This window comes from Carassius carassius, chromosome 14, assembly GCF_963082965.1.
Source record: "Carassius carassius chromosome 14, fCarCar2.1, whole genome shotgun sequence".
In the NCBI taxonomy this organism is placed as follows: Eukaryota; Metazoa; Chordata; class Actinopteri; order Cypriniformes; family Cyprinidae; genus Carassius; species Carassius carassius.
In genome coordinates, this window is record NC_081768.1 from 15,966,445 (window position 1) to 15,988,815 (window position 22,371).

Below are 22,371 nucleotides of genomic sequence, written 5' to 3' on the forward strand. Positions count from 1 at the left end.
TCTGTTTGCATAAATATTTATTTCTTCTGGTAAAAGCTGTGAACTTAAATGGAGTAGCAGATCAGGACGGGTTTGGTAACTCCAAAAGTGCACCAACCACACCAAAATAACCCTGAAAAACACAAATAAAATGACTTCAAGTGATTTGTTTACATATTGTTTAGCTTTGGAGGAATTACAAGGACTCACACACACACCTCGTGTCGGAGGAACAGGGCTTTGAGTTGGTCCTTTGCTCCAGTAGTCCAAAGCATAAGCGAGCAGCTCCATGTATAATGTGTTCTCTCGCAGAAAGTTCCCAAGAAATACCACTCTTTCAATGTTCTAAATGGGAGAAACTCATAATGAGCACTGATTCTGAAAATGTCATTCTTGTAAGAGGAGTTTCCAAGGAGCTGATTGGCGCCTGGTCTCTCATAGCCCTGTACAATGCTGCTTGATCCAGATTTCACAAGGCAGCACCGTAAAGAGGCTGACAGACGAGGGCAAGGACAACATACTGGTGACTGAAAGTGTGGATGTGCACGTGTACCTCGTTAAGTGCACACATGCGTGTGATTGAGCCAATGTTGTTGGTGATAGTGACACGTGCGGCTCTAGCCAGATCCTCCTTGGAGACAGAGTCTCTCTTCTCCTTGCACATCATGCTCCAAAAGCTACAAAAGAAAATACCCACACATTATATTAACTAAACTGATTCATGTCTATCATCACTGTCATCTATTACGTCTATTACAGACACATTTTAATATGATAACAGTGTCATATAAGAAATAACAATTAAATGTTTACATATACTTTGGGGTTAGAAGTATAAAAAAATAAATAAACATTTCATCATCAAGGATGCATTAAATTAATCAAAAGTGTCTGAGAAAACATTCATGATGATACAAAAGTTTTCTATTCTGGTCATCAAAGAATCCTGAGTTCATTTGGATTGATTTAAGAACATTGAAAACATTCAAAAAGACCCCACATTTTCAAACACTAGAGAATATGCCTGTACCTGGAGGCAACAGCCCTGGCAAGGCAAATCGTTCATAGTCACCACCATAGATGTCCCTGACTAGTTTATCAACACATGTACTTTCCCCTTCTGTGGCCATTGCCAATGCCTCCTCAAAGGTGGAGCATCCAGTCAACAGGCAACAAAGCCCAAGGAATGTACCACCACCAAGACTAAAGGGGAGACAGAAAATATTATTATAGCTTCACAGTAAAATGGCCATTTATTTTGTTAAACTGTTGCAATATTATTAAGTTATAACCAACCTGGTTCCAGTAACACGCTTGTAGTTGTCTTTGGAGTACACAGCCAGTATGCCAGTGTTATTCTCCAGGTTGTATGCCTTCTGCTCGCAACAATCAGGGTCTCTTGGATGCTCAAAATAATAACATTCAGGTGGACCACTTGAGACCACCGAGTCAATGTACAGAACCCCCTTTATCAGGCAGTCATCAAGCTTCAACAGCTGCAGATTGGTCATCTAAGAGAGAAAAAGCAGCACAGAGAACAAATTAGTTAAAATAAAAAAGTTTACCAAAAATCCCCTTCAGACCATTCAAGATGTAGATGAGTTTCTTAAACAGGTACAGAATATACAGGTACAAGAGAAATGTACAATTTCATCACTTGCTCACAATTGGATCCTGGGGGCTTTAAGAATAAGAGTCCAAACAACTGATAAAAACAACACAATTCTGGATTATGGTATAGTATTTTATTTTGGTTGTGTAAAACATCTTAATGATACATTTCCACTTAGCAATATGTTAATTCATGGGCTAAATTTGTGTCGATTACTTGAGGATGCTTATATCAGCTGTCTGGGATCTCATTCCATGGCACCCATTCACTGCAGTGGATCCATTGGTGAGCAAGTGATGTAATGCTAAATTTTTCCAAATCTGTTCCGATGAAGAAACAAACTCATCTACATCTTGGACACACCTTACGGAAGTCATCTTCATATTTAAATGCACCACCTCCAGTGGCCTGAGGGTGGTCTGCAGGAAGGCTGGCAGCTCGTGTGTGTGAAAGCGGATGAAGTGCAGGTTGCTCTTGCGGCCCCAAAGTGTGAGGTCAGAGAGCTCCAGGTGAACATCTCGTATACCTGTTTTGCCGTAGGCAGAGTGTGAGGTGAGTTACCGGCGAATGCTTTTCAGACTATCCACCTCCCCCTGTTCTTCTTCTGCTGTAATGTCTTTGGGCTCAAAGTAGACCAGCTTCACCAATGTGTCACCAATGTCCATGCCAAACCATGGGGAAAAAAGCTGGGGACCAATAATAGTGAAGTGACTTCAATATCTTGTGCATTTTCTAAGTGCATTTCACTTTTTTAGGAAAAAGTTAACCGTTAACTATATATGAGCTGTTTTATTTTCTGTAATTTTCATTGAGGCTGGCACATTTTCAGCCCTGTGAGTAAAATGGGACATTTCTAAATAGTACAATTTGGGATAATTTCTAAATAGCTTAAAATCCATTTTTGTGACTGCAATTTTCTAACATTAAACATTAAATAAAATGTATAATGGATTAAAAAATAAAAGGTAACAGAGTTATGAATTCAAATACACAACAGTGTTTTAAGTAACGTAATTTCGAACAAACAAAAAAAACAAAAAAACATTTCTCATTAATCAAAAATAAATGTTTGTTCCTTGCACAATAACTTGAGTAGCATGACTGAATGGTTGCGTTTGAAGAATAAGTCAACACGACAAAATAGAAAAAAAACGTGTCACACACTTAAATATTACATTTTTGTTATAAAAATGATAACTCTGTACCATTGTACAGTGTTAGGGCGCCTTTTGATATATAAGATTACTGGAGAAAATCTTAAACGCTTGTTAAATTCATCAGCTGTGAATTAGACTATAGTATTCATGCTATACCATAAGTAAATGTATGACTTGTTTTACGTTTAATGCTAAATATTATCTATCGTCTAAACATTTAAGTGTATAGTGTATATTGTTTTGCATATTCATCAGCAATATGATGCCGAGCGCGAAAAATGGCTATAAAACGTATGGCAATTGGTTTAACTATATATAAATATATAATTTTATCACTGAGATTTTACTGTGGCATCAGCTCCGTTAATCCTGTTAAAGTTACCTAGCGCCATAACAAGATGGTTCACCTACGCGGCCTGTTCTTTTTCAGCGAATCGAGCCTGAGCATCACCGGCGTCGATTTTGACATCCGCTGCTCTCGGAGTGGAGAGCAGCGCTGCGCTGTCTGCACCCGGTGTAGCAATTTTGCTACATGACGTTTCCGTCTTTGATCGAGGTAACCTGAGCGCTGTCGGTTCTTCCTCTTGCTCCTCCACACATTCCTCGCCGTCACAGTGGAAGCCGTTCAGTTCCATTATGTCTTTTACAAAAAAACTCTACATCGATTGTTAAGCAGAAAAATCACTAGTAATATATATAAATGCATTGTCTGTATTTCATATTGCAATTCACGTCTCTGACTCTCCGTTGAAAATGTTTACGTCGCTGTGTTTACAACACAATCACAGTTACTCGAATTTCCAATGAATGCTCTTCTCCTGTGAACTGAAATCGCAACGAGCCAATCAGGTTCTCAGTTCGATTCATACGTTCCATTATTGGCGATCACGTTGTCTTCTTCAACAGTAGATGGCGCGCTTCACATAACAACACTACAAGCATCATTTGTTCACAATCTTTACCGCCTTTTGACTGACCAGAGACTCAAGGTAGGACATTTTATTTCAGAAACATTTTTGGAAATCATTATTGACTGTGCATGATCAAGTTGAACAGTACACAAAAGCAAAACAGTTTAGCACAAATATTCCCCCTGGAATACAGTAACTTCTCTCAAACCTATAATAATCAGATAAAATATAAGACCAGGAGTAATATTAACACATACAGTGCATTTACAATCAGGTTAAATAATTTCACATCAAAAAGTTTGGATAAAGTGCAGTTTCTGATTACAAATGTCAAATTAATTACATTTCAAGTGTAGGCCTACACGTAATTCATTCTGAGTCATTTCTAATGTTGGTCATGTAGCAGTTTACCCTAGATAACTTGATGCTAATAATAATAATTTTTTCTGCAGTTCAAACGATAGAGCAACCCCAAAGAACACGAGTTTGAATCTCAAAGAATGTGTGAACTTAAAAATATACCTAGAATACAGTGTACAATCTTTTTCAACTACATATCAATGCATTACTGTTGTGCACTGGACTTGGAGACTTGTGCAGACAAAACACTTACATATCAGCAATATAAACAATATAATCGTGGTACACTTGGTTTGCATTTAGTTTAATCTATTTTAACAGTTATTCTACTACAGGTATAGCAGGCATTAGGAGAATACATTTTAATTTTTTCAAAAGTGGACAGTGTTCTGTGTGTGTGCACACATTGAAACTCTTATAGGGGTCCAATGCACAGAAAATATGGGACAGTGATGGAGAAAGAGTTCCTTAAGGAGAGGGTTAGAGCAATTGTCCAGTCCATGTAATATGTTCCAAATGAGTTCTTCACAAATGTCCGATAGGTTATGCAACAGCTCTTTATAATAATGGTCTGTCACACACAGGATGTATTCTTGCGGCCTTACAATAATTCATCAAATTGTTGTACAATGTAATACCTGTCAAACTGGGTCCTCCAATTGAAGTTTCTCAAACATATTTCGGAAGGAGCATGCCCGGATAATGAACACAGCAAGTTCATCAATAGTGTTTACACAGATTACCAATCAGCTCAAGAGAAAAACGCCTATAAGTAATCAAGTAAGTCCTTCCCTCGTTATCTCTCGACTTCCAGAATCCCTCCGCCACCCCAATCTCGCACCTTCAGCCAAGTTTCTACCCCAGCTCAGGTAGAAGCACTCAGGGGAGCACTTTGGGCTGGGCCGGCCTCCGAGGTCAGACCCCTCTCCCCGGACTGGAGGGTGCCACGGGCTCAGGAGTCTCCCTGGACAGCACGCCAAATACGCAAAACCTTTATTTAACTATAAGTAAATGTGAACTTGTGAAATTATTTTAAATCTCGATGGAAACCAATTTATCAGTGAAACTGATTTCACAGATGCAATGGCAGTGAAATTCATTATCGGCCCTGGAGTACAAGGCATATCTATGTAAGGCACATAGCAAACCATGATTACATATAGGCATATATGTACACACATGAAATAATACACGAGGATAAAATCACTAAAGAGTTTGGTGAAAAAGATCATGTTGGACAACTCAAATCTCAGTTCCTCATAGCAAGCTATCCAATGGTTATAGAAGACTTGGTATATAGCACAAACATTACAGGTGACTACTTTTATTGTACGTTTTGTCTTTTTCTTTAGCACCAGTTACAATCCACTGTTATTTCTGAAAAAGAGCAGCCTGGACATTTTACTCAAGTCCCTTTGTGTTTCATTAAAAAAAAAAAAAAATCATAGGGGTTCCATGCAACACACGAGTGAGTACATGATAACAGATTTTCATTTGTGGGTGAACTTCCAGGCCAAGAACGCTGCGGAAAGACCAATCCCTGCAGCAGCAATAAGGTGGAAGTTGTTTATTCTGAATAACTCGGGACGCCCCTCTCCTCTCTGCTCTGGCCTAGCAGCACTGGATTCTTCCTCTCGAATGTTGATGGTGGTTGACTTCTTACTGTCATGCCCAGATGGCTCAGAAAGATGAACTGCACTTTCTGTGCTAACATAGTTCAGGGTATGCTGGTCCTCAGAAATGACTGTGTTACGTTGCAGGATGCTTGGTGGCTGACCATTCATATTTTCAGCAGATGGCTCTTCAGCATACTGGATTACATTTAGCAGTGTATGACTCCCATTGAAAGATTCATAGTTGTCCTCCTCAGGCTGGTTAAGGGTCAAGGGAGCAGCACTGTATGGTGGGACTTGAAAGGACTGAGTAGCAGAATCAAGGGAGGCAAGTGGAGCGGAGTTCTGGTCTGCAAGGCTAGTAGACTCTCCAAGTTCTGTGGAAGAGTCTGCTGCGCGGCTGAACTGCAAATCATCTGTAACCACTGAGCAAGGCTCCTCTTGAAAGACAGGAAGAATCTCTGCTCTGTTCTGCTGGGGTTCTGGATGCTGAAGGACTTTAGGCTTGCTGAAAAATTCCTGGTCGATGGAAGAGAGAGAGTGCGTAACCTCAGCAGGTGCAGAAGATGTTGCCTGAGCTGTTGTGGTAGATTTTGTTGGAGCATTATTTAAAACCGGCAACCCAACAGTGTTGTTCCTCTGAACCCTCTGCAGAGAAAACAGAAGACCAAGCCACAGAAAACAACAGATTAACCATTGGGATAACTTGAAATACAGTTGACAGCTGACCATTTTAATAATGAACTTTCTATGTCACAGGTTTGCCTAAGAACAACAGTAAAGTGCTTTGGGTTGAGTTTTACCTCATTTGCAGTTGGGTCAGAGATCTCTTCCGGCTCCTGAAATTTCCTTTGCATTCTCAATGGTAGATTAATGTCTTGGACAGGGAGTCTCTTAGAAATGTCAAAATCTATGTCTGCAGTTGGTACCTGGGTCTTTTTTGACTTCGGAGAAGTCTGGGAGGTGGTGTAAAGCTTTGTTATTCGGCTTTGAGAATTGGAAGTGTCTGAGGAGGATGCTTGAGCACTTGAGGTGGAGAGGAGAGCTTCAGCAGAGGAGATGGTGGTTTGGTCTGTTAAAGCCAAGCCATCTGAATCATCTAAAGCTGGTGTTTTGTTCTCAGCTTCCCCAGTAAGGGTTGGAACAGGTAAAGACACTTTAGAAATGGAGACTTCAGGAAGGGAAGGTGCTTGGGAAGGAGCTACAACTGGAGGTGCTACTTCAGCTTGGGAAACTGGTTCAGGAGAAGGTGCTGGAACTGCAGTAGGAGGTTTAACAGGAGCAGGAGCTGCAATGTTGGAAGGGGCAGATAAACTTACTGGGGCTCCCCCTGTGGGTGGAATCAGCAGAGGAGGAGAGTTTGCTGGGACTGCATGAACTGTCACTGTGGTTGTGGTTGTTGTGGAACTAGATGAAGTAGAAGAAGCAGCTGGAGCAGGTGGTGGTCTGGGTGTAGGAGCAGCAGGAGCAGCATTATCTATAGATAAAGAAAAAAGGCATTCATAAAATAACGTCCCTCCATTTTATAATTTGTTCTGTAGCTCTTACTTGTTATGTTCCTGATCTTGTCATAAGTAATGCTCATCTCATTAGCCAGTTCCCTATGTTCACAGTTCTGGAGTGCAGTGATGAACTCATCAGGCCATTTCTCGCGTCTTCGTAGATTGTCCAAAAGTGTTTGCATAGCAGTGAAGTTTCCAGAAGTTTCTCTCTTGGCATTGACCTCTTCCTGCAAAAACACAAATTGAAGTAGTAAACAAAAAATAATTTACCTAAGCCTTTTACTTTTGCATATCTAGATATAATTGTGATGATATTTTTGGTTAAATGTAGTACTGCTTACCCTATCAGTGAGTGTGAGGCATGGCAGGTGAGGTAAGATATCTCTCACTTTGACCGTTGATGAAAAACGAGCCAAATTCGGCCGTATTGCCTCGTTATAAAATTGCTCACATGTAAATGACATTTTTGCACTTATAAAGAGAGAATGACAGAAAAACTGTGTTATTTAATGGTTTATTTTTAGTAAATCACATTAAATCAGGGTGTCCAACTTGGTTTGGAGGGCCACTGACTGCTGCAAAGTGTAGCTTCAACTTGCCTGAACAGATCTGCATGGTAGTTTCTGGTACGCCCAGTAAGACCTTGATTAGCTTGTTTAGGTGTGTTTAATTAGGGTTGAAGCTAAACTCTGCAGCATAGTTGCCCTCCAGGAGCATGAATGAACAACCCTGCACTAAATAAAAACACATAATTGAAAATGGCTACCTGCTTTAAATTCTAAAATTTAACAGCCTTTTCTTTGTGTCCCTGAATCTGGACTCCAAATCAGACCTGGGAAAAGAATAAGAGAAAACTGTTGCAAATGTAATCTTCAAAGTTTAACGTGGCGGTTATCATTAAAACAGAGTCCAGTCTACTGACAATGCTAGAAATATGATTGCATCATCTCATATAATCCCTCCTGCTTCAGCATTTCTGGATGTGGGAAGCCTTGAAAGTGAAAACTGGTGTATGCATGAGAATTTTGGGGAAATACTTAAGTTTCCATTTTGCCTTCATTAGAAAACACTTTTAAACAACAGATGAAACAGACAACTGTATCAACTTGTGCGACATATACAGTACCGAGTACAAAACTGATGTGAACTGGACATTACCCTGCTGGCTGAAAAATTAATGATCTCCAAAGTTCAAAGCAAAAAAAAATACTGCTGTTCTGCAACCGTTGCTCCTCTTTCCCACAAAATGTTTAGTTACACATATATCTGCTGTTCCCAGAAGGAGGGAAATCATGTACAAATCTGAAAAATGATGAAAGCCAATGGAGAAGCCCTGCTTTTCAGTGGATTCCTGTTATTTGACCCGTTCAGTTTGGCTATTCACTTGAAATATTCAAATTCAATAAACTACATACAACATTTTTTTAAACATAAACTACCATGACACATCTACTAATTATTATTATTTATTACTGCTATTGTCCATAGGGGAAGTCGTGGCCTAATGGTTAGAGATTATGTCTTCTAACCCTAAAATACCACGACTGAGATGCCCTTGAGCAAGGCACCAAACCCCCAACTGCTCTGGGTGTGTGTTCACGGTTTGTGTGTGTTCACTGCTGTGTGTGTGTGCACTTTGGATGGGTTAAATGCTTAGCAAAAATTCTGAGTATGGGTCACCATACTTGGCTGTATGTCACGTCACTTCACTAAGTAGAAAAGTAAGAAAAATTATACAGTATAATATTACTTTTAATGTTTAATACCACTTTATATAAACTGTATAATAGAAAAACAATATGAATCAGAAAGTTCTGAATTAGTTCTTCATACAAAATTCTATGGGAAGACATGTATATGCTAACTACATGTCCAACTCATCCATTTAAATAAACAATTACAATTATTTATTTTGTTTGTTTGTATGGATGTTTATACTGCACAATTCATAAAATTACATTTTAAGCATTTATACACAACTATTTAGGCCTACCTTTTCTATTATGAGATTTATACATTCATTTGTTTTTTCAAACTAAATTTTCATGCCCCCTAAAGCCAGCTCAACCATACGAGCTCAACAATTCAGCCCAGAGACTTACCTTGACAAAGCAGTAACTCACACAAACATCACCTGCATCTGTGCCACAGAACTAAAGCATTAACAAATCACAGCACATCTAGTCTTCAATCTCATAGCGAAAAGGAGGACCAAAAAAAATCATCAGAGACTGTTTTTAGTCTGAATCTTAGTCTGTTTTCACTTAAACAGCTCAGAAATTCTAATCTGTTGTCAGATTCAATGACAGTACTGCTCTTCTAAACTAAGGAACTGTAGGTTAATCCATAGTTCACGTCCCTTAGAGGTCAAACACGAAATAGTTTAACTGGAGCAGAGTTATTATCTGTCATCTTGAACGATAAGAGACGTGAGGGTTCATTTACTGTCATAAGCCACACTAAACTAGACGGTCGCAGTGATTTTGCCCAGTAAGACATGTTCCTTGATCAACATCTAATGTTGATAAAGACTTAACACAATCCCTACCCCAAAACCTAACGCTACCGATAATTTATTCCTAAAATCAGTGTGAAATGATAGCTGATTATCAAGAGTGTAGAAGCACCTAACCCCGATCATAAGCCTAAACTAGAGAGGTAGGCAGGAGCTGTCCTCTCTCAGAGCTAATGTGCAGTCAGCCAAGTCCGCGACTATTCACAGTTTCTAATAAATTATTATAAGGTTTAAAGCACGAGGTTGAGGTCACAATGACAGACTGCTTAATTGGCTTCTGTTCAAGGAAACTGGCAAACCTGCTCTCGAGTGGAATGTCCTCTAAACGACCGCACCATTTCCCCGTAAAATCTTGAGGAAACTCTGTTAAGTACTTCGAGGTGACCAGGAAGCACCTACCTGTCATGATAGCATATACTTAAAGTATGTTATACATCTGCCTGGCGTAAATGAAGAATAACGACAAAGAGCAAACTTTGAATCACATGCAAAAGTGATTACGAAGAGTTTACAGCGAACTTTTATAATTGATATTAGAGCATGATTTTTCAAGTCGATTTAGCACTCGCAGGAGTCACAAACATAGCCTAGAAAAGGCTACGTCAAATGTCACAAACGTCTTAAATAAATAAAATGGCAATTTTATGTAACACGTATTGTCATGAGATAGTCCGTCTGTTTGTAAGTGAAATCGTCACCCTTTACTGGTGCGCGACCTTTATACAGGACAGACATTAATACACGAAACGCAAGTACAGTATAATTTACGCACAAAACAACTAACACTAGAAATATGAAGTGTATTTGAACTTACCCTTTAGAGGAAAGTCAGTCTGTGAGGTCCTTCGCAGATTGAGCCAAGTTTCTCTATGCACTTCTTCCGTTGAGGGTTTAAAGCTCAATCCTCCCTCCCCTTTCATCACACGCTCTTTGTCTTTTTCATTGGACCTCGGAACTGTGTATCAACTTATTACAATATAACGCCACTAAATTGTCATAGTTCCGTGTTGCAAAAATGATTTTGGAATCAAGTTTAAAAACCATAACCATTATTATTTGTATAAGTTTGTTGGCAGGTGTAGTGGGCGTAGGGGACAAACTGATGTCGAAAATAAACTAAAATTATCCTAGATCAGGTAGACTTTGAAATGCATGGTTGCCTATTTAATTATACAGCTGTTAAAGCTATGGCAGCTGTAAAAACAGATAAAGAAGCGACTGATAAACTCTGAGGGAGGGCTATGATACTGAAAGTGCCATAGGCTACCTCGATTAAATATTAAATGTGTACAAATCTTGTGTCCAATTCAACAGTAACTATGGAATTTATTTTTTTGTTAAATTTCTGTAAAGTTGGAGTTACAAGTAGTGTACACTGCGCAGATGCGCGTTCTCAGACATGCGCATTTGTAGCCTACTTGCACATCTGCTGCAATGACAAAAAGTAACGTCTAATCCCAAAAATAAATTATTTAGTGATTTGCGTTACTAAAAGGAGAAAGAGGGTGCAACGGAGTAATAACAGAGTAATAATAGAATATTTGATTATTTATGTTGAGGAAACTGTTGATCCTTGGCAATATGCAAGTGCCCTCATTTATGTAACAATGGCCAGTTCACCAAGTCACCCCAGTCTATATTTCTCTAAATGGCCAGTAGATGGCCCTGTTTATTCAGATTTTTTAAGTCGTCTCTATCCCATCCACTTCAATTCCCACAGTGACTGCATATTTCACTCTCTTCACGGCTAATGGCTATTATAGTATAGAAAATACATAATATGAGCATCTCCTAAGGCTACAGCCAATCTCTTGTGTTTGTGTGTGTATATGGGCCGCTGAAAGCAGAATACTGTACATGATAAATCACTGGACTTATGTTTATCTCAAACATAGTAAATACAATACTGTACTATTTTAACCATTATTTTTCATACTCTATGAGCCTAAAGTGAATAGCTACCTAATATTGAGTTTATAAATAGTTGTACATTTTATAGTTAATACTTTTGGCAAAGACAGAATGTACTAGATTAGTGGCATCATATGCTTATGTCATAGAAACTTGCTATGCAAACAAAAAAATCTGCCAAGTAGTGCTGTCATATTATTAATCGTGATTAATCACGTCCAAAATAAAAAAAAATTGTTTACATAATGTATGTGTGTGTACTGTGTATATTTATTATGCATGTATAAATACATACATACAGTATTTATTTTGAAAATATTTACATGTATTTATTAATATTATAGAGAAATATTTTATATATAAACACAACTTATTTTTCTTAAATATACACGTGTGTATTTATATATAGATAATAGATATACACGGTACACACACACATATATCCTGTAAACAAAAACTTTTATTTTGGATGCGGTTAATCAACAATAATCGTTTGACAACACTATTGCCAAGCTGCTATAAGTAATATATAACTGTGCAAAATATGTTTAGCTTAGTAAATCGACCCTAACTGACAAGCTCCTAAGTAAAACTGCATAAAAAAAAGTGCATAAGCATTTGCTTTTGAATTCCAATCTCATTTGTGGATATTATGCATTGCTGGCCTATATATTGCATGCATGTCACCGTATGAATTCACCCTTGAATGTTAAATGTCAGAGGGTATTTTGTAGTAACCAAGCTGGCTTTTAGTTGAAAGAACAGGAACCTTTTAAAAGCATGTCTTGAAAAAAGCACCTAAAGCTAATCATTCATTTGGCTCTAATAGCATCCACTGTGAGCTCTTGACCAACAATAAAGCGTGCTCTCGTGGTTTATGTGAGCCATGGTCCTTCCTTTTATATCTAATCTTTTGATACCACATAAAAACATATATTTAATATATAGTATATAGTTTGTATATATAGTATGAAAAAATGCAAGCATATTTCTATGAAACAAATCACATTCGAAATGTTTCGAACTATTATCACCTACATTCTAAGTGGCATTTGAAATCAATCAAAAGGGGAGTACAAAATACACATTTTGAAGCATATTTTTATTGTTAACATATACTTAAAACATTTCTTAGTCAGAACATACATTAATTAAATACACAACAGACTAAACAGAAGCAGACTAGTGAAAATAAGATGATTTATTTCTTAAAAAAGAAAAGTAACCTTTTTGGCCTTGTGCAACTACGTAGGGCAATCAGAAAAAGGTTTTCATATTCAATAAATACATTTAGTCAATACATGACTGCACAGTTTATTACAAGCTTGGACCAGCTTAGATTCAACTATCATTCTCCAAAACAAAACTAGCATCTTAAACTGGATTTTCAACATTTTCAGAGTTCAACGTTGCTTTGATTCAGTCGTTCCCATGGTAAAGGGTCACTATCCTCTGTGACTGTAGTGTTTCGCCGTTCGCTCCAGAAGTGCTCGAGATCTGGAAGAGTTTGACAGGATGCATCTGAATGCCGCTCTTTTCTGGTCACACATCCTCGCTCATCCAACACTCTCATAACCACTGTGCGCATCTCATTTCCGTTCCCCTCAAGTTTTATTCTGTGTTTATCACGTCGGCAAGCCAACAGTGAACACAGATTGCTAAGACTTTCTCTGAGGGGCACATGCATGGTCAGAAGAATGACAGGATAGAACATGCTACTCAAGTAAACGCACACCTGAGCGAAAATCAGCAAACCGACTGATGGTTTGCAGCTTTCGCCGGATCTATGGTGCATCCACACCCAAGAAAGCCACTCGGGAAGCAACATCAGTGTGTTCAGGGCGATGACGCATAAATACATCAAAGAATGCTCATATTGACGTGCAAGAGAAGACTCCTCATGGGAACTCGGTTTGATGAGGAAGATGGTCCTGATGTGGCACACAGCAGAGAGGATGACTGGAAGAACGTAGATGCCCAATGGTAGCATCTTACTGAAAACTCTCATTGCATCTTGGGAGTGAAAAGATGATTCGGATACACACAGACTGATATTTCCATCTTCTTTTAACCTGGAAAAAACTATATCAGGAACTGGAAACAAGAGCGCAACTGTCCATATGATTATTAAGGTGATCACAACGTTCTTTTGACGAAAATTGGACTGCTCCTGAGGATGACTAGAAAAGTTATGGCGTGCTTGACTCGTAGCTAACAGTGTAAATGCTTTTACCGCCAGACAGCTGTGCTGAATCCACTCAGTAGTTCTGCAAGCCAGTAGTCCAAGTGTCCAAGTGCGCTTGTAGTATGTGATTGCGCGCACAGGAGCGCACACAGAGAGTATCATTAAGTCAGTTGCGCTCAAGTTGGCCAGCATCACATTAGCCTCGGATGCGCTCTGGCTGATGAAAACGTAGATTAGTACCACAAGCACCAAAACATTCCCACCGATCCCAAGCCCACTGATTGTGCTGAGAATAGCTGGTATGATTATTTTAGTATCTTCCCCTTCTAACTGTTGAACGCCACCATCAAAGCTCACAAATGTGCTGTTCACTGCCATGTTGAACTCCATGAGATGCAATCCAGTGGGAACTACTCTGATGTGGATGCACTTTGCTGTGCTGAATTCCCTTAGTTACGCACGCCTGATTGCAGAAATTTTAAAAGATGCCATTCAGTGTCGTCAAGCATCAACGTCATCGTAGCTGAAGGGAAACAAACACAGATTTGTCTGCTGTGCATTTGAAGCATATAATGGCATCTCCCTTTTTCTCCATGGCACTGCTTGAATGAAGTAAACAAGCAACAACTACAGTTAGAAAAAGCTTCTTCTTGTACTTCTTCTGGATTGTGCTTTGCTGATGTCCGAATTGTTACATAAATAAATATGTGACATAATCTTCCAGATAATTATCAAAGCATATATAGGTCTCATTGCGAACTTCTCCACTCACGATAGATCACCAAAAAATGATAATCTACTAAAATGTACTCACCCTCAGCCCATCCAAGATACAGAGGTGGTGCATTTTTTTGGTGCATTTAGGACGACTTGGTGTGTCCAAGTTCACATTGTTGCACTAACATTTTTATATGATCTGTTTAAAGGAATAAAAAAAAAACAAAGCTGAAATGATTGCCTCAGGCCATCCAAGATGTCGATGAGTTTGTTAATTCATCAGAATGGATTTGGAGAAATTAAGCATTCTATCACTTACTCACCAAAGGATCCTCTGCAGTGAATGGGTGCCGTCAGAATGAGAGTCCAAACAACTGAGAAAAGTATCACAATAATCCATAAGTAATCCACATGAGTCCAGTCCATCAGTAAAATCTTGGAAAGTGATTACAAATCTACCATTAAGGCATTTTAACTTTAAACTTAGACTGTGCCAAAATATGTGTTCATAATCTGGTGAAATATGCCATGTCCCTGTTGTCCTCTAAATCCACCAACATGTTTGTTTAGAACTGTTTTGGACAGTTTTCGCTTGTAAAAGTCCTTGGTATGTGCATATTTGTCTCCAGATTCAAATGTGCTGACTTTTTTTTCTGGAAAACGTAATATATAAAGATTTTATTTATTCTTTTTTTTTTTTTGCCGGAAGCAAGAGTTTTATGTTAAAAACTTCTTGATTATGTTTCTAACAAACATTCAGCTTGTTACATCACAAGATGTTTACTGATTAATTGTCATGTGGATTGCTTGTGGATTATTGTAATGTTTTTTCTCAGTTATTTGATCTCTCATTCTGATGGCACCCATTCACTGCAGAGGATCCATTGGTGAGCAGCTGCTAATTTTACTTGATTTTTTTTCTCAAATCTGATGAAGAAACAAACTAATCTACATCTTGGATGGCCTGAGGATGAGTAATTGTCCAGCAAATTTTCATTTTTGGATTAACTATTCATTAACAGACTTGTTAATAAATTGATTAATTACTAAGAAATATTAATACATATTTATACTGTTAAGTTAGGGAAAACTTAAAACTGAATTTATTTTATAGATGAAAACAAAAAAGTGCCTTGTTATGTTTATTTTATTAGTATGTTTATTCTGTCTGTCTTCAAGCATCTCGTGGTTCAGAGAACCTGAAGTCATTCTCTCAGAGCTGCTTTTTTTCTGGGCCAGTGTGTATATGTGCTTTCTTCTTGTTGTGACATGGTGCCCTTGGCTTGGCTCTCGCAATTTCCAACAAAGAAAGAGCAAAAAAATGTATGCTTAATGTACGCAGGTCAACCAAAGCGGTTATTTTTATTTCTCTTGGAGAATTTCCCGGATGGTGAAAGTAATGTTTTTACTTCAGGGATCAACTTTTATAGGAGATGTGGCATTCACACACACAATCTTGTTTTCTCTCTCTGCTGTCAGCCAGTGCTTTTAGACGCATGTATTGCATGCCCCTGGGTCATAAGAAATATCTTAATAACACTCTTTGACATAAACAATGTGAAAAATCGATGGAGTGAAATCTCAGCAGGAAATCGGTGAGAATTATCTTTTTCATTTGGAAAACATCAAAATATGATCTCTGACTGAGACAAACATACAGATAAACAAACCCATCATCTATCCAATTCAGTCAAACTGCTATGCAGGGTGACAGGGATGTTGGAATCTATCCCTGCATGGAGATGGCCAGCCCATTGCAGGGCTTAAATATACTTTCCAATGCAAAATATAATTTGAAGTGTGTATAATTCCTATGCATGGAGCATTGTAATATAGACCGATTTTAATCCCACTTTTCTGACTTGTCTTACGTTAAAGATGATCTGTTATTATAATTTCAAATGACACAAACATATTCATTAATTTGCGAATGTGCAGTACATAACACATAACAAAATCTAAATTTTCCATGGTCTGAATGAAAAAAAGTAATACATGTTTATCCGAAAGAGGGCAGCAAAGTACATAAAGATAAATACCATAACTAGGCTACTTAAAAAAGTAAATATGTATAACTATAATACAACGTAATTATAAGACAGACTATGTTGTGAAGTTTATTTTGGATAGTTAGATGAAGGGGTCATTGTCTTCTGACAGAGAGAACCATCTTTTAACATTAATATGATGGCTTTGAGGCACGTTGTTTCACACTGGAACAATAATATTCAATCCAGAAGTAACGTTAACTGTAAACTCACGTATGGCGTTTTTTCCATATCCTAGCCTTATTGTCTAGCAAGAGAACACTTAAAGTAACTTAAAAGACACTTTTTAAATTATATATATAAATATAAAATATTATATTATATTATATAAAAAGGTGTCAAACTCAGCTCCAAAGCTGGATCAAGTAACGTATGTTTAATGAGAGTTTAAGCCAAATTCTGAAGGACTTTGGTCATGCATGAGCGGAGTTTAAAACCCCTGCTTTAAAACTTTACACACGCGCAGAGTAAGTTACCTAAGTAGGACACAGTGGAAAGTGGAACGCCATACGCGCGGAAATAGCATCGTTGTTATCTTGATTCACGCGCATATCTTTTGTGCACAGCATTCGCGCGCAAATCTCCTCGGTAATTTGTGTGGTGTATAATAAAAAGCGCTTATCCCGCGTTCTGGCCGCAGGGCGGGATATTTCCCACAAATAAACTGCTCAGCACATAACCCGGTGTCCCGGACGTTATTGAAAAAAAAACCCGAAACTGACTGAAATTAAAAAGGAGAAAAGTTAAATGAAATGAAGAGTTCAATTGGGAAGAGATGAAGAATGAATAGAAGTCATTGTAGATAACGCATACACTATTTGCTCATCTATTTAACATTCATTGAATTGAATAATCCGACCTTATTATCGTAAATACCCTGCATATTTACCATGAATATGCTAATGCTTGTTTGCTGCAAGCAGTCTATGGCGTTATATATATATATATATGTATATATATATATATATATATATTTATATATATATATATATTTATTTATTATTTTTTCCATCAATATGCATATAGATTCACAACATCGGCTGCAGCTCCATAGAGAGAAACTGATTTAAAAGGAGCGGAGTAGGTCTATCCTTTGTCTTCAGCCATCTTCTGATTGCCTCTGTTCTAGCCATTTCTAGCTGTTCGCCCGAGGCCAGGCAAGTTACATTTCAATCAGCAGATTCTTTGGAAAGTCATTACCCCAAACTAGACGCTGAAAGGCATGACGTCATTAGCTCAACTCAGCGCTCATTAAGTGGTTGTCACTTTGCATACGGACGCGCTTGGGCCCTCGGCCAAACACCCGTTTTATCTTTCTCTTTTAAGGAAAAATAATAGACAATTTATCATTAATCTAAAGCTAGAAATATTAACAAGTTAAATGTCATTTCCTGCGCTCCATTGTGTTAATCCTCTCCTGTTGCTTTCTGCCTGCAAGTGTTTCCTGAAACTCTGAATGTTCTCTGGTTGTTGCTTTACACGCCCCTTTGTAAAAACATATATTAAAAAATATATTTTACCCTTCCATACTAGCCTAATAATATAATATATAATATAATATAATATAATATAATATAATATAATATAATATAATATAATATAATATAATATAATATAATATAATATGATGGTACCACTACATAACAGCCCAGTTTTGTTTAATGAATGTTCATTTTTGATTATAATTGCAAAAAGACTGTCTTAATAACAGTAAAATTTTCCCGGTGGTCATGAGATTATGCTCAGTTTAAAATCGAAGGCCGTGGGTAGCTAGGTTAATGACTTTTAGCTTTCATACAGCTAGCAGATGCATCACTACTGATCTGTTTGAGCACAAATCAATCAGAAGTCAAGGGCAAAGACCAAAACAACGGCAGACCTACAATTCACTCAGATTAACAGAGCAGAGTTTAAAACAGTGATGCCAGACGAGCATGTTCATAAATGATCTAAAATCCTTTTGATTAATGCACAGAGATATTCGCCTTTAGCTTTGATACAATGTGGGGGGTTGCGGTCGCGGAGAGGATGGCCTCCCACTAAACAAATAAACAAATGACACACCTAAACCTGCAGACGCTCTTCGATTAGCTCCCGAGTTTAATCCAGGGTCACACAGAAGTGAAGCATGTCTGTGGGTCAATATGTACATGGGAAGAATACTTCTGATGTAAAGTAAAAGTAAAAAAGTTAAAGTTTTGCTGTATTGCTGATAATATATCTTTATTTATCCTTTAACCAAATATTTTCCCTTGGCTCAAGGGCAAGGAATCTTTAACAGTTTCATAATCAATATTTTCTGCTGAGGTTCATCTCCCTTGACCTTGCTGTGACTGTGACAATAGATCTTGTAACAGAGATGAGGAGGAAGGTTGGTGTGTGCTTTTTATTTCCAATTATCTCTTGTTATACTCAGTCATCTTACACATAAATGCACACAGATGGCCAGGAGGATCACAATTTATGATGTTTGTGGAGATATGCCACCCATGATCATGACCACAGACCCGGTGACCTTTGACCTGTCACCTCTAACCTGCTCAAATGTGTCTGCTCATTGTGGCGTCCAATCACAATAGACCTCAAGATCAAACCCAAGTGTCTATTTGCCTTGTCTAAGCTGTTAGATAAACACTGAAGATCACTGACAGATTGGACCATTATGATTCAAAAACAGACCCTCATTCAAACTCCACAGCACATTTAGCTCAAAAACCCCAAGCAAATTTAGTCTTTTGAAATTCGTGATTGAAATTAAGTGAGCTATTCTAAGGAGACATCTGTTATAGAAAGATACAGAGCTACTTGGAAAAGTGTGCATAAATATGCCTCACGCATATTTTTTTAGTTTTTTTCTTTTTATTCTCAATATTGAAGGCCATTATTTGCATTAAAGCAATTTTCTTTCTGCTGTTAAATGTGTGATTTTGAGACTTTGAACACTGTAGTGGATCACTGGTGGCCAATCATGGGGTCAACTTTGTAAATGGAAATTGTAACTATATACATTTGTAACATTTTAGTTTAAATCTCAGATTAATATAGGGCTGGTCCCAATACCAATTTTTGAGCTTCGAAGCTTCGGTAGTAATCGACACTGAATATTGGAAGCTTCGGAGGGAGCCTGCTGAACATATTCTTCTCTCTAATAAAGGCAGGAATCTCTGTGTGTGTATCTGTCTGTCTGTTTGCGAACTTGATGTGCTGTTGTGGTAGGTATATCTGGCACACTAGCACCCTGCATTTCAGCCCGGGCAACAGGCCTTGACTTTTTTATGCCCGTCGGGCCCATTGTAGGCTTCTCCAATTTTTTGTATTTAAGACATTAGTCAATTAGTGATGAAAAATTGCTGAATTATGTACAGGTGCATCTCAATAAATTTGAATGTCATGGAAAAGTTCATTTCAGTAATTCAACTCAAATTGTGAAACTGTATTAAATAAATTTAGTGCACACAGAATGAAGTAGTTTAAGTCTTTGATTCTTTTAATTAACAACTCACAATTAACAAAAACCCACCAATTCACTATCTCAACAAATTAGAATACTTTATAAAACCAATAAAAAACAGGTTTTTTAGTGAAGTGTTGGGCTTCTGGAAAGTATGTTCATTAACTGTACATGTACTCAATTGGTAGGGGCTCCTTTCGCTTTAATTACTGCCTCAATTCAGCGTGGCATGGATGTGATCAGTTTGTGGCACTGCTGAGGTGTTATGGAAGCCCAGGTTTCTTTGACAGTGGCCTCCACCTCATCTGCATTTTTAGGTCTCTTGTTTCTCGTTTTCCTTTTTACAGTACCCTATTTATTATATTTATAATTCTCTATGGAGTTCAGGTCTGGTGAGTTTGCTGGCCAGTCACACCATGCTCATTTAACCAACTTTTGGGACTTTTGGCAGTGTGGGCAGTTGCCAAATCGTGCTGGAAAATGAAATCAGCATCTTCAAAAAGCTGGTCAGCAGAAGGAAGCATGAAGTGCTCCAAAATGTCTTGGTAAACGAGTGCAGTGAGTTTGGTTTTCAAAAAACACAATGGACCAACACCAGCAGAAGACATTGCACCCCAAATCATCACAGACTGTGGAAACTTAACACTGGACTTCAAGCAACTTGGGCTATGAGCTTCTCCACCCTTCCTCCAGACTCTAGGACCTTGGTTTCCAAATGAAATACAAGACTTGCTCTCAACTGAAAAGAGGACTTTGGACCACAGGGCAACAGTCCAGTCCAGAAATTTACAGCTAAATTACCTAAATTTCAACACAGCTAATTCCAACAAAACTAGTCCAACAAACATGCTATCAAATTCTATTTCTAAGTGGATTGCATAAAATAAAATTAAGTTGTGACAAAATGTATTGAATTGGGCTGCTACACTAAATTAATTAAAGGGTTAGTTCACCCAAAAATCTAAATTATGTCACTAATAACTCACCCTCATGTCGTTCCAAACCCGTAAGACCTCCGTTCATCTCCGGAACAGAGTTTAACCCTCTTGGCGCCACGGTCGAGTTTACTCAACAAGATGTGGCACTGAATAAAATGGCCGATTTTGTCAAATAGGGTGTCAAATTTCATGCAACCTCCCCTGCACCACATGGCAGACATGTAATACTTCATCTCTGACTCAAAAAACGTCATGCTTCTATACAAAATCTTCGAGCTAGAGCGCATTGAATCAGTGCGAACAAAAGCGGAGCTAGTGTGAGAGTGAGCCATTTTATCAGAGCAATATTGTCAACGTCAGCGACTATTGGCATTAGATTATAAATGCCAATAAATTATATTATATTATTATTATTATTATCTAATGGCAACAATAAAGCTTCAATAAACCCACAATGAAGTGTTGGGACTTCTATTCGCGGACCCTGATTCTGAAGGGGAATATCTGCATTCGGAAGACGATACTGAAAGTGAAAGTATAGCCCTACACAAAGCACAAACGGTGAATCCTTTGCCCAATGTCAGTGGTGTGAACAATGTTTCCCTGGGTCGGAGTGTTCATCACGAAGTTTGCAGGCGTGTTAGTGTTGCGGGGAACGAGGCGGGAGATTTTTACCATGCTACAGCTTTGTCTTCTGACCGTGTGCCTCTCCACAATCGCGGCGACAGTATTGTAGTGGAGACTTTGTCTAATGCAACTGGGTATGTTAGACGAGGTCGAAGTATTCATAGGGCAGTTAGGGGGCAACGTGGAGGCAGGGTGGGGAGTCACAAGGACACTGACAGTAGTCCGAGCTGTGCACACTCGGCGCGCGCACGAGGCAGATCTGGCCGCGCTGCTTGTAGCAGGAGCAGAGGCAATGTGACACGGGGCATAGCTTTTGAACTAAACAGGTCTTGTCTACTTGTGTTTGTGTGTCATATGAATAATATATATGTGCCCCATACATGGAATCAATGTGCCTGCTGCATGTAGTAAATTGAAAATCCCAACCGCTACATGCATTCGGTTTGTTACTACCATTTATTAGTAATGATTTACACAGTTTGTTTACTACTTACTATTTACTTGAGCATTCAGTATTGTGCAATATAGCACACAGAAGGTGAGGGACATTTTGGGGGAAAAGAAGTGCTGCATTTTATCATTTAAACACGTGACTTTTCATGAAAATTCTATAATTCAAGATGACCACCACCATATGACGTCATAATATGCAAATTAGATGGGAAAATGTAATCCCTACATAAACATTTGGTCATCCTTAATATTTTTATAATTGACAGAAAGTCTCTGTCTTTTATCACTTTTAAGATATAGCCTTTTGAAATTAAGATGTCAAAATCTAACGTTTTAGGAAAAAACCTCTGGCACCTAAAGGGTTAAGATATTTTAGATTTAGTCCGAGAGAT

General features: G+C 38.2%; 2 protein-coding genes and 2 pseudogenes across 2 annotated transcripts; all 4 read right to left on the reverse strand.

Annotated features, from left to right (window-relative positions):
- Positions 1-61: 61 nt before the first annotated feature.
- Positions 62-1,475, reverse strand: LOC132157585 (pantothenate kinase 3-like; annotated as a pseudogene).
- A 458-nt stretch (positions 1,476-1,933) lies between these two features.
- On the reverse strand, positions 1,934-3,544 carry LOC132157586 (pantothenate kinase 1-like; annotated as a pseudogene).
- A 183-nt stretch (positions 3,545-3,727) lies between these two features.
- On the reverse strand, positions 3,728-10,453 carry LOC132157158 (mitochondrial antiviral-signaling protein-like). The gene is made up of 6 exons (XM_059566364.1): positions 9,949-10,453; positions 7,901-7,966; positions 7,476-7,605; positions 7,181-7,361; positions 6,436-7,109; positions 3,728-6,280 (listed from the first exon to the last, which is right to left on the reverse strand). The coding sequence occupies exons 3-6, from the start codon at positions 7,596-7,598 to the stop codon at positions 5,510-5,512; spliced, it is 1,749 nt and encodes a 582-aa protein (XP_059422347.1). The 5' UTR covers positions 7,599-7,605; positions 7,901-7,966; positions 9,949-10,453; the 3' UTR covers positions 3,728-5,509.
- A 2,503-nt stretch (positions 10,454-12,956) lies between these two features.
- LOC132157588 (G-protein coupled receptor 151 protein-like) lies at positions 12,957-14,178 on the reverse strand. The gene has a single exon (XM_059566947.1). It carries the CDS (start codon positions 14,133-14,135, stop codon positions 12,957-12,959), a length of 1,179 nt encoding a protein of 392 aa, XP_059422930.1. The 5' UTR covers positions 14,136-14,178.
- Between the last annotated feature and the right edge of the window lie 8,193 nt (positions 14,179-22,371).

Coding starts and splice junctions, on each gene's coding strand:
- LOC132157588 (XM_059566947.1), bottom strand. CDS start 14,135: ATGGAGTTCAACATGGCAGTGAACAGCACATTTGTGAGCTTTGATGGT.
- LOC132157158 (XM_059566364.1), bottom strand. CDS start 7,598: ATGTCATTTACATGTGAGCAATTTTATAACGAGGCAATACGGCCGAAT. Junction 7,362..7,475: donor GCCTCACACTCACTGATAGG/GTAAGCAGTACT, acceptor GTGTTTTTGCAG/GAAGAGGTCAATGCCAAGAG. Junction 6,281..6,435: donor CTGACCCAACTGCAAATGAG/GTAAAACTCAAC, acceptor TTTTCTCTGCAG/AGGGTTCAGAGGAACAACAC.